The 12335-nt window shown below is 36.3% G+C and overlaps 1 protein-coding gene across 2 annotated transcripts in view; it reads right to left on the bottom strand.

Annotated features, from left to right (window-relative positions):
• Positions 1-12335, bottom strand: part of MYT1L (myelin transcription factor 1-like) — a 309228-nt gene that overhangs the window by 1628 nt on the left and 295265 nt on the right. For both annotated transcript variants that reach the window (XM_009329297.1, XM_009329298.1), the window contains 4 exons: positions 8069-8160; positions 6239-6342; positions 1485-1628; positions 1-1161 (listed from right to left, as the gene is read on the bottom strand). The exon at positions 1-1161 is cut by the window's left edge and continues 1628 nt beyond it. In XM_009329297.1, coding sequence (XP_009327572.1) covers positions 1021-1161; positions 1485-1628; positions 6239-6342; positions 8069-8160 — 481 coding nt within the window. In that variant the 3' untranslated portion in view covers positions 1-1020. The remainder of the gene's footprint in view (positions 1162-1484; positions 1629-6238; positions 6343-8068; positions 8161-12335) is intronic.

A 12335-nucleotide genomic window follows, 5' to 3' on the forward strand; every position in this document is an offset into this window, starting at 1 on the left:
CACAGATCGCTTGTGTTTATCCCAAAATTAAAGATGTGAAAAGGCAATATTAATTTAAAAATATTGTCCTCCATCTTGAATTGAAAACACAGAATTTCTGAAAGATGAACTACATTGCTATAACAGATAGTTCAGAGGGGCACTAGCAGTCCAGCAGAGATAAGAGAATGTTGGCTCCAAAGTTTATTTGAAAACAAAAGCTGAAATCTTCACGTTGTCCACCTCTGATATAGTTCTTTTCATAATGGAAGTTCCCATATTCATACCATGTAATGCTTAGAAGTTAATTAAAAAGTGCTGTTTAAGCTGCTTTGAATCTTCTGTCAAGTTTCCATGGCTTGATGTTGTCTTACAATAAATTACCCATTTTGTATCTTACATCTAATCCATGCCATTTTCTTGGAATTCAAAAAACCTCATTTTATTGCCCCCACCACACACCATCCTCCAAAAACAAAAGTCACATAATATTTTCAAGCATTGTTCAAAAATAAAGCATTTTTGCAACCAATTCTTGCTATGAAACAATATGCACACAAAATGTATTTCTTAAATCCCATAAAATCCTCCAACATGAGGCAAAATGATAGTGTTTAAAAAGTGGCTGCAGACTGCAACATTGTCATTCAAAGCTGTTTTTTTTTTGTCCATTTCAGTTCAAAATACTAAAACATTTAATCACTAAAGCATTAAAAAGAATTTACACTCTATTTATTTTGATCAGCTTACCTCTTCAGAAATATATATACCCCAAAAATGTGCATACATTAGCAGCTATAAACATTACATGGCATATCACACTATGTCAGCTTATATGAAAACGTACAAAATGTGAATGTATTCAAAAAACTATTCTGCAGTTACTATCTTTAAAGCAAGACATAAAATCATTATGAAGTCTTGTAAGCATAACACTGTTTCAAACAGAAATAAATATATAACACTTTCTGGTAAATTACAGCAGCAAAAAACAAGAGGCATCCTTTTTTTAAGCAAGACTTTCACCACTATAGCAGCTGTTCAGACCTGAATTCCTCTCACAGCCTGCTTTATATTTTCCAGTAGGGCTTTATTTTCTGGACTCTGATAACGATCTTGATTTGTATACATGTCCGTCAAAGTGGTCACGTAAGCATCAAAATTTTGTTCATTGATTGGTTCCTACGAGATATTAAATAGTAGTTCATATACAACTTTTATTTTCTTAATCGTATATTCATTTAAGCATAACATATTATCAAGGCATATTGCCACCATTTTTTATAATATTTAAAATGCCTATTTAGTTCTTACTTAATTTTACAGGATACTCTGGAACAGGCCCTCCATGTCTTTGTTAGCAGTTAAATGTATCTTTATGGTTTCAGTGTTGTTACCACAAATATCCAACTGGTTGATGAAACATAAACATAAAAAAAGACATCTATTGTATGAAGTGAACTGAAGATCGCCAAATTCCTTAACTTGTGCTCTCAATCACTTACCATATGTGGCAGCTGGATATTAGCTAGACTATGAATTAAAGACTGGCTTAAATTGGCCAATTCATGAAGAAGAGACTCATTTTGCTGTTCAATTACTTTGTTCTCCTCTTCTATCGTCTTCAGGTTGCTCTCCATTGTGGTAATCTAAAATGGACAAATTGTGTACAATGTAATATAAGGCAAGCTGTTATAAAGCATGTGCTCTTTGAAGGGAGTGATAACAGAAATACCAGGGAAAGGAAAAAAAGGTCTATTCATTCACGCTTAAAAAGGTTTTGCTTGAGTCTGCAATTCTTATCATTGTTATGGGTTTCTTATTCCTACTGCATGTTGTATGACTTCAACAGCTTGTCTTTTTAATATTGGTAATAATGAATGAACTTGGATTTGATTCCACTGCTTTAGAGTTTTTCTTCTTGAGTCGAAAGGTATTAACAAGGACCTTAGTTCTGCAAGTTCACCCATGTGGTTAAACACTTGTACTCCTAGGAGCCTACTGTAGGAACATTCTGCAGTAAGTCATGCATGTTTTATATTTTCTGCAATATATATATATATATATAGTCAGTTAAGCATGCACAGCTCCTTGCTGCCAGTGTTTAGCTCTTTGTAAGTACAATTTGATTCTATGCAAATTCACAGGGCTGCTTTTGAAAGCTGAACAATTGCATGTTATTGCAATGCATGTACAATTTTGGAAAGTTTTCTAATAAATACAATGACATGCAAAACTGAAGGAACTGCAGAAAAGTTGCACATAGCCAGGAGACTGGGTCCCTGGGGCATGACTACATGTACAGGTGAAGACAGCTGAGAGTATGCTCCGCCTGTGTTCCCAGGTGACCAGACACAAGTCAGCTCCGACCTTGCATGGTGCTGTGCTTGAGCTAGAAAGCATTGCTGAGAGGCAACTTACACAAGCTTGTACAGAGCTCTGTGCTAATGAAGCTATAAGGATTTCAGATGAGCACTGGCTTATGTCCAACTCGTCGAGAGCACATGCAGAGCTCACTCGTACCTGTCTACGCTTTCCTCTGTAGACCTGTCCTTACTTTCCACATTGGATGACAACCGTTAACAACTATTACAAAGTGTACAGTGTGCTTTTGTGTGTGTGTAGGTTAAAATATTCATTGACAAGAGGGTGAAAAAAGATGCCAGAGAAGTGGAAAAAAATGCCAAAGAACACAAGGTTTTGAATTCTCAAAATGAGCTTTATCCATTCGTACATTGGCATAGACAGTGAACAGTGGGAAGAATTGATATGATTTAAATGCTGATGGGAAGGCTGGAGGTTTGTGCGGTAGTAGCAGGCAGAAGGGGAAAAGGTTTTTAAGTGAATATTAACTTAACCATGGGTGAGTAAATTTTAGGAAATTGTTGGCACAATCAGTTTGTTAGATGCCTCATGTTTTATTCTGGACCTAAAGTTTCAGTCTGCTTATGGAAATACAGCCCACTAGTTGATAGAAGTAACTTTGACAAATGATGTGGCTACATAAAACGATCTTCACGTATCTCTTACTTTGACTACAGGTGTTTAGATAGCAGTTAATCCAAGCTGTCAGTATTGCAGGGGTTTGGTTTTGTCACAATTAATTGATTTTGAGCTATTTCTACAACATATTATAGAAGGCAAAATCTTTCTTCAGCTTTGAAACTGGAAACACATCCTCCTCTCTTGTTTTGCTTTCAGCTTGTTTATGTCAGAGAGCAATGCCGTATGCAAATGCAAAACATCTTTTATAGGTGCTTGTTAGAGTCAGTCATACTCCAATATTTACCCTAAAAACTAGGTTTTTTTCATTACAGTCCAAAGTGAAGAGTCTGATGTCAATGAAGGCCCAGTTCAGTATGGCATACTGCTGCTGCCTCACACTAACTTAAGTAGGTGCTGACATTTTATAGATTTTCTAGCTAGTTGAGCACTGCTACTTGAGTAGATCTTTTTTCTTTTTTCATGCGAGATGCTGACTATCTGCAAATACAGTGGCAGCTGATCAGCATATCTCGCAATTTCATTTAGTACTCATCTGGAAGTAACTTCAGATAACTGGCATACTTAATTATTGTATTCGCTTGCTTAAAGGCTGAAATTTCCCTCCCTACTTTTTACCCTAAAACTAATGAAGGTTCACTTGTATCTATTCTAAAAACAGGATACCCCGTTGCTTGTATAAGACACACAGTTATTTGCAAATTTTTCTTCCCCCCTCTCACCTTTATGTGTTTCTGACCCTCTCATATTTCTGGACCTGCATGTTAAATTCGGACAAATTTACTAGAAGATCTTAGATTAAAAATACTTTCTTCCAAGTCTTATGCGAAAAGGCAGCTGAGTAAAGCAGTTACGAATGCCCGAACTAAGAAAAAGGCTGCAGCATGACTTTATTAATATAAAACTTTCTACATGGAAGGGAAGTTCTGGTTGTAGGAAAAACTTTCGCTGGCACTTACAATCATATGGGATGCAAATCCATATCAAACAAGACTGATGCTACTTCAGATTCTGCTATTAGATTAATTAATAGATTAATCTATTAATAGATTAATATCTGCTATTCACAGAACTTCCACTGTTTTCCCATTGTGTATTCCTCATCTATGAAGTCTTATTGAAATCTAGGTTGCACACTGATTTTCTAAAGGTTTATCAGCAAACATTTTGTTATGTTCAATATAAATTTACTGTTGCAAATAAAGGGGACGGTTGACTCTGATCCCTTTAATAGATTGATAATGACTCTCTACATGTTGGAAATGTAAATTGCTTATCTTCAGGAAAGTGTGTGAATTCAAAACTGAGGCCTCCGAATTTTTGTGAAGTTTGACGCAGCTGGGATTTTCTGCTAGGCATCAGTAGCTAGTTGGGGAGGAACAGGTAGGTATTAGACCAGGCTGCCCAGAGACTGTGGAATCTCTAGTGTAGGAAGTAAAGAACAGGTTAGACAAGCATCTGTCAGGATTGGCTTAGGAAGAGCTGGGAAGTAGGAAGGGAAGAAGACTGGTGCACAAAATAACGTTTCAAGGTCTCTTGTAGCTCTATTTCCTAGAATCCTATTAATTATTTTAATGGCAGTATGTGCCATTACCAGTCATTCTACCCTTTTTCTAAATCTGCTGCACCAAGGTGTGAAAAGCTTCCTTTCAACTTGATGGCAAAATCATCAGTTGAGTATTTTTTACCAAGAATAGGGAGTGGTCCCAGGTAGTGCCTAATCTGATTTCTAAGAATATGCCATGGTACTAGTCTGAGATATGAAGGCTGGAACTGAGACCACTGAAGTATGGCTTCTGTATTCACTTCAGAACAAAACTTGGTGTGAAATTCCTAGCTAAATCTTTGAAACTCAATGCATGTTTTATGCTTGTGATAGTGTTATCATGGCTTTTTTTTTTTAACTCATCTGGCCAAAAATAAAATTAAAAATGCAGAAAGTTAGTGACAACTGGAGCATTTACCTAATGTACGCATAACAGGGTGCTTCACATTTTTTAAAATCTCAGCTAAATCAGTCTGTATGTGACTAGCACCCACAGCGTTGTATTAAGCAAAAGAAAACATAAGGCAGACTGCAAGTTGCCAGATTCAAAACTTAGGACCAAATTCCTCCAACATAAATACATATAATTTTCCTGCTATTGATTATTCTTCTTGTTCTACGTTCTTGCAGATTTTGTCCTCACTATCCTACAGTTACATCTGGTCACATCAGAAATCTGTGTAAAATATGTCAAATCCTATAAAGGCCAAATAATGACAACAGAACCCTGAACACTGGCATAAAATAGAATTGAGGTTTCAATATCAATTTGGCTAAGGTTTAGCAGTCAAAGAAAAAGCAAGATGAAGAGGCAGATCCTGCCTTCTATTTATGAGTATACAAGAGGAGGACGAGGAGGAGGAGGAGAATGGACATGGTGCTCTTCCCTACAAGCAGCAGACAAAGAAGTAACAAGGAATGGTTTACTTTGTTTCCATCAAGATCAATTGGATGATTATGACTCTGGGACTAAAGGCTGATAAATGGTGAGAACTGTGGTTAAATCTCACTGTTGGTGTCTGTGCTCAAATTGTGTGAAGAAAAAAGCACCAGAAGCTATGCTGGACACCGGAAAACGCCAGGGAAAGAATTCAATTAATTTCCTTCCTTTGCCTTTTCCATCAGGCTTTAGGACTGGTGAAAAATTAATTTTTAAATAATAGTCTAATGTTAGTTTTTCCTTTTTTTTTCCAACAGATTTATGTGAAACCTAAAAGGAATTAAGCTGGATCTGTGGGACCATTACTGCTGCCAAGGGCTGCACTTAGTGTACCGCATGATGAACTTCACTTAGTGAAGTGTAATAGGTGTTCACCTCCCTCTCTGTAACACACACCTGGCAAAAGCCACACTGTTTATCTGGACTCCTTCACCTTGTAACTTACGTTAATGACCGTGACCTCACCCGATATTTTAACTGCTATTAGAAAGGCATAGCCATATCAAGGCGAAATACAAAGCTGACCATGAGAGGTCATGCTTTTGCTGTTATTTGAAGAATACATTTTGCTGAGCCTTTTTTTTTTTTAATGCTGGTAACTGATGTGGAGATTGCATAATGGATATTGTTTTCTGATTTTATAAATGGCAAATCACAGATAGAAATCTTAATATGTAAGAAACATAAAAGAGAACTATATATTTCCTATATTTCCTTTAATCAGTCATGTAGAAAAAGCAGCTGAATTTAGGGCTTCATAAAACTGTTACCTGAGTGCGGAGTTTAATCATATCAGCTTCCATCTGGGAGTTGGATTCATTTAGTTCTTTGATTTCTTCATCTAACTGTTTAATTTCTTCATCATTTTCTATACCTGCGTTATATAAAAATAAAAGGGGTGTTAAAATAACTAAGCTTTAAATCAGAGTTCAGTGAATTAATTATTTCCATATTTGAAAATAAATTTATTTCAAGTAAAAGTACTAGAGTAAAAAACAAAAAGGAAGGTTCTTCAAACTTTTCTTCTAAAGTTAAAACAATGTATTTTCCACTACTTTTCTTTTAAAAATTGCAGTAATTTTCCAGCGAGAGTGTTGAAAATGCCTAGAGGATCAATAAGACACACCTTTTTCTTTATATGTACTGATTTAACTTTGTATTATAAGAAGTGCACCTGCAGCAACAAATTTTCCACTGTCATATGAAACTTATTTGAAAGACTGTGTCCACTTACAGATCTTCTGAAGGAAAAGAAAGTATCTTAACATGCTAATCTCTTCATATTACAGCATTGTCAAAATCATTTGTAACTAATTCAGAAGATTTTTTTTCCCAATACAGTGAAATGTTGTTGATGCACTGGTTTATATTGTGATTCTGCTGTTGCTTTAATAATTTCAGGGTTCAGAAGGGTGTTATTAAATAATGATATATAGGATAATTTGCAAAATGGAAGTGATTTCTGAGTTTTCATGGCATAAACATTTAGAGAACAGAATTTTAAAGATACCTGCATCTTTAAGGATTCAGACAGGAATAAACTGTAAAGGTTTTATTTATTTATCCTTTTAATTACTATAACAAAGCATAAAATAGTCCTAGGAAGAGCCAGATCTTTTTTCTCTCAAGTCAAAGTCTGAACTCCTAAAGCTAGTGAAACTGGTGTTCCCACTGTCTTGTTCTGCATGGCAGATGAAGTTTTCAATACTTCCCAGGTTTTAGAGAAAATTACATCCAGATCTTCCACTCCCTGGTTACCAGCTACTGAACAAAAGCAACCAAGACTTTCTCTAGCTGTGCTGGCAACGTGGGTTGCAATGGCTCCTGCACTGTGTTGAACAAAGCATTTTCTATAAATAGAATATAAATATAGCATTTTCTATAAATGCTTTGTGGCTCTCAAACACAGTCAACACCAATAGTTAAGAGGGCAGTATCTTTAGGCATGCACAGTCACAGACTAAGTGACTACATAAAGTTTTCCAAGAAAACTCAGGACTTAGGCACCTCCCAGACAAGCCTTTTGTGCATTACCTATTTGAACTGAAGCACTTACATTTTGCTTTAATTGCACTTCAACTATCAGGGTACTATCCTGACTTTCATCCAAGGTACTTTCATCATCTTCCCTGCAACTCAGGGCTCCCAGGAAGAACTGCAGATTATTGGAGATTAAATGGCACACAGCCATCTACATCTGCCAGAGGTTACAGAGCCACAGCTCCAAATGAGTTCAAGGGAGCTCATGAGGACTCACCAGCTCTGGAAATAAATTTTTTTTTCTCTTCTGAATTCTGCAACAATATAAGACCAACTATCCACCTTGGTGAATGAGATATGAACCAGAAAATTATAATGGTATATTCTACTTCAAAATATTTTAGTGTTTTAGATTTATGTAGACATAACTCAGACCAGCCTGACCACTCCACTGCTGGCTCAGATTTCCACAGCACAAAACCCAGTTTCAATTCTACTGACAGTGAATTCACTATTTATACAAAAAAGATTTACATACATAGGAAAAAAAGCCTGTAGACTAATGACAACTTTAGCTTACAAAGAAGTAATATTTAAAAAGGTAATGTTTAAAAATTTACCATTACTGGCCCGCTGCTTTATTGTTAGCATTTGTTCTCCAGACAGCTTTGCTTTCTTCATTGCTGAAGTAGCTCTGGGGCATCCTGATAAACTGTGAACAGTAAGGAGCCTGTTAATTTTGATAGGTCATTGAAAATAAATCTGTTATCCAAAACTGTAATAAAAACAGTATCAGAGACAAAGTTTATCTTCACTGCCCGGCACTGGAAGAGTGTGTTAGTCCAAAAAAAAAAAAGAGCACTTACCAGTAGTGATTTCATGATTTTATTCTTTCTTCCAAATTATTTTTGTACAGACAGCTAATATAAAAGTCAGATATATCTTGTAAAACTATAAAACTTGGAACAACAGTCCAATTTTCTAAAGACGCAATGCTCTTACTAAAAAGTTTTATTTTAAAAACAGTTACTGTGTAAATACTCCCCTTTGAATTTACATGTCCCCGCTCTGAACTTCCACCCTTTGTTAATTCATATGTTCAAACATGGAACTGAATGCTGACAGAAGGGGACATGAGCAACCTCTCACATCCAAATGACTAATTCTTATAAACTATGCTTTTTTTTGTGAATATCACCTACCGAGCTGGCTAAATTGCCCTTTTCTAAATTGTTTCTTAAAAAGGCAGTAACTATGTGTTAACTCAAGAAAAGTCATTCCCATAAAAATGACCTTGCCTTGATGAGGGATATATATCTCTTATAATGTATATTTGTTACAGTTATGGATGTAGACTCAGTTATCTCGTGTCCCATGCTGCCAAAATATTAAGCTTTTTAATTACATTGTGCAAAACAATTTGATAGCAAATGCAGTCTTAGGTTTTATTGTAAAAATAAAAATAATTATCAGACAGTGCTCACTTTTATAAATAATTGTATACAGAAAACTATCCCCTTTTTCAAAATCACATCTTTAATGTAGTTAAATCACAGTTAAATCACTATCACAAGTAAGAAGAAACATATATTCAATCTAATTTAATGATGGAAAACTATATTCTTATTCTGAGCAAGCTTTAGCAGCGAAGGGAATTTGGAAACTTACTAAACAATTCTCTATTACTTCAAATTCACAGTTTCATAGCCACTGAAACTGAATAATGTCACATACATCTAATTGCGTACAGTTTATAATTCCTCTTCAGATCCAATGGAAGATTATTTTTGCAATTTTTAATTGTGTAAATCAAATTCAAAGCTTATACTCAAATAATCTCTCTGCAATGTTGAACAAGTTTCTGAGGAATGTTGTATCTTCGATTAAAAGCATTTCTTCAAGTAATGACCCATCTTCCTACTTAATAAAGTCTTCTAATTTAAGTATAATGTTTAATTATTGAAAATGTTTCTCTGAAAGGCCTGGACTACTATTATCAAGTGCAGCCATCCAAAAAAGGAAACTTTTCCCAGAAAAATGTCTAACAGAAAATTCCTTTTCTCAGGAAAAGAATCAGTGTTCAGTATTTTATACAGCTCTGTTACTGAGAAGGTATGTAATAAAACAATACTAGTAGTATCAAGAAATAGCACGATCTAGTAGCTTTTCACTGTAGCTTGGTGGTAGGATGCCAGATTATTGTTCCAAGTTCTGTTACAGACTCACTGTGTGACCATAAACTGTCCTCTTGAAGTGTCAAAGGGAGCCTTGAGGAAGATTAAGGAGGAGGAGAGGATTAGGCGTTTTGGGAAAAAAGCATTGGCACAGGGAAAGGAATGAAAGATAACAGTATATGCAAAGTTTCTGCATCATTTAATTGTCTTCATTTTTGTATCCTTTCAATTGATTTAATGAATTTCCTCATATTTTGTCCTCATTCTTTTTCAGGATACAGCATTATTGGGCATTGTAACAACTGTGTTAGTTTACTCTCATCTTGGTAGCAGCTTTTTCCTCTCTAAACGTCTTGACCGATGACAACCTAGGGAATCCCTCAAAATAAAATTGTGCCTCAAACAGCCCACAAGTATGGCATTCAAAGCCTAAACAGATCAACATGAAACCTGGATGCTAGAACTGCGCACCTGAAAGTGCAGAAGAATAATGAAACAAAGAAAAGTATGTTCACAAGTATCGGAAATCTACTGTGAGGTTCAGTGTGCCTACATCCAAACTTTGGTGCCAAAACCCAATCTTATTCTCAGGCTATGGTTATGTACACCTAGTTTTTAGGACTGCCTAACCCTGTAGATACCTTCCCAGCTTGTTTGAAAGATTACCTCTCTACTAGTATATTCAGTGTGCTTCAAATCACGTTCTCACCCTTGAGACCCCAGGTACAATGTCCCATATTTGCACTACTAAGCTCTCCTACTCTACAAAATACGTTGGTCACATTCTAGCTGCCTAGTGGCAACTGTCGCTGGCCCATACTATCTCCATTGGAAAGATATCTGTCGCAAGGGTTGGCACTTATGTATCACTTACACCGCTACTGCAGTTCAGGCCTACTGGCACCAGATGTCCTCTGCTTAAACTGGAAACAGAAAGATCTGGGTCTTGTGCTCTATTCTTGCTGCACGAACTGTTGGAGAGTTGTTCTGCATGGATTATCCACCTTCTGGAGGCACCCAGATGAGTCATGAGTTAGTGAGGGGAAAGGCAAAGGACTGCTTATTTTTGGGCCTACTAGTGAGGATGCGGAAGGCTTCCACATCCTGTAGCCATATTAGTTTTGTTCTTACCCACTGGTGATCTAATACAATATGCAGATGGAGGAGGGCTTCGATCAAAAGGGCTTTCTTTCCATGCAACTGCATGCCCAAATCACAAGCTTCCTCTTTTTGCTTTCCTGACCCTTACACTCTTGGCTTTAACATATGCATCATGTACTGCTATGACTATCTTTAGCTTGTTACATGTTTGTCCTTAGAAGAGGCCATGAATAAACAGAAGGTTCTAACTTTTCCTGTGGCTTTATGCAATTTAAGAGAGCATTCAAAACTCCCGGAGGTACCAAATTCAACACAGGGGAAGATGCCAAAGCCAGACCATGCCATCAACTTCCTCTGCAGGTCTTTACCGGCAGATCTGTCTCGCCATTAATTGTATATTGTATTGTAAGTGGATTAGCTCACTTTCCTGAGCCAGGCACTTACAATTTCACTCAAGCAGATACTAAGCTAGTAACCTAAATTGGAGGATTGAGTTTTACTACAGTTTACTGAACTTGGCCAAATTCTTCAGAAATTGATAAGACAAAGATAGCAATATGCATCCTCTTTGCCCAGCTTGGTTCTTAATTAAGTTACCTAAAAATACTTCAAATAATTTAAAAAGTAAATTAGGACTTTTAGGATAAGCTGCTACTCTGCAAGGAAAGTCTACCTCTTCCCTTCTATGTTCTTGACTATGTTTACTTCTCCTGAAGGTAACTGCTCTTTTTCTAAGTTGAGAACAACCAAAAGAGGGCAGGACGTATGAGAAGGTAAGAAGAAAAACAGAGCTAAGTCAGCATTGCACCAGAAGTGGGCTGTTGTACAGAGGCTGAACCTCACAGAGGTGTAAAGTTAACCAAAAAGCTTGAATTGAGATCCCAGTGAGACTGGGAGTGGCTCGAGATTTCCAGAAGACTGGAGGGATAGAAGAAGACAGAAGACAAAAAGGAGTAGGTATGATTTTATTTATCTCAAATATCTTGAGATTTTATTTGTTTTCCCATGGCTGGCAAACAAAAGAGTACAAGTGAAAGCCATTTCAGTGCTTTAAGAGTTAAGCAAAATATGCTTTAAACATCTTAAAAATCAAAAAAGACCAAGAGAAACATGCTAGCTAGTAGTTTTGGTAAGGATAACACTCATATCAAGTTTAAAGCCTTTACTGTTGATGCCTGTTGTAGGTTTTCTGTTACAAGTAGAATTAGAGTGTAATCCTGCTTTGGTTTATTTTTTATATTTTAACAAACTTTACACTGACTTTTACACAAACATGGAATTCTGCAGCTTGTTCATTCCAGCAAAGATCTAGTAAAATTAATCACAGTTGTGTCACTTGCTACTGCCATTATTCTCAGACACATGAGAAATCATGCAAATGAAAACATAAACACAGTTGAGTATTCTTTCCATAATAAAAAAATTAATAAGGCTTTCTAACAACATTGCTGGGGGCACTGCTGTAATAAGTACAGTATAAACGTACTGAGCCATCATTTATCTCTGTCAGATTATGGATGCCACATACTGTGGCATCAGCTACAAATTTTGGTGGGGCTGTCAGAAGCACCAATACTCAACTCCTGGCTGCCACTGAGTTCCTGATTCAGCA

The sequence above is a fragment of the Pygoscelis adeliae genome, unplaced genomic scaffold (assembly GCF_000699105.1).
Source record: "Pygoscelis adeliae isolate BGI_AS28 unplaced genomic scaffold, ASM69910v1 Scaffold17, whole genome shotgun sequence".
Classification (NCBI taxonomy): Eukaryota; Metazoa; Chordata; class Aves; order Sphenisciformes; family Spheniscidae; genus Pygoscelis; species Pygoscelis adeliae.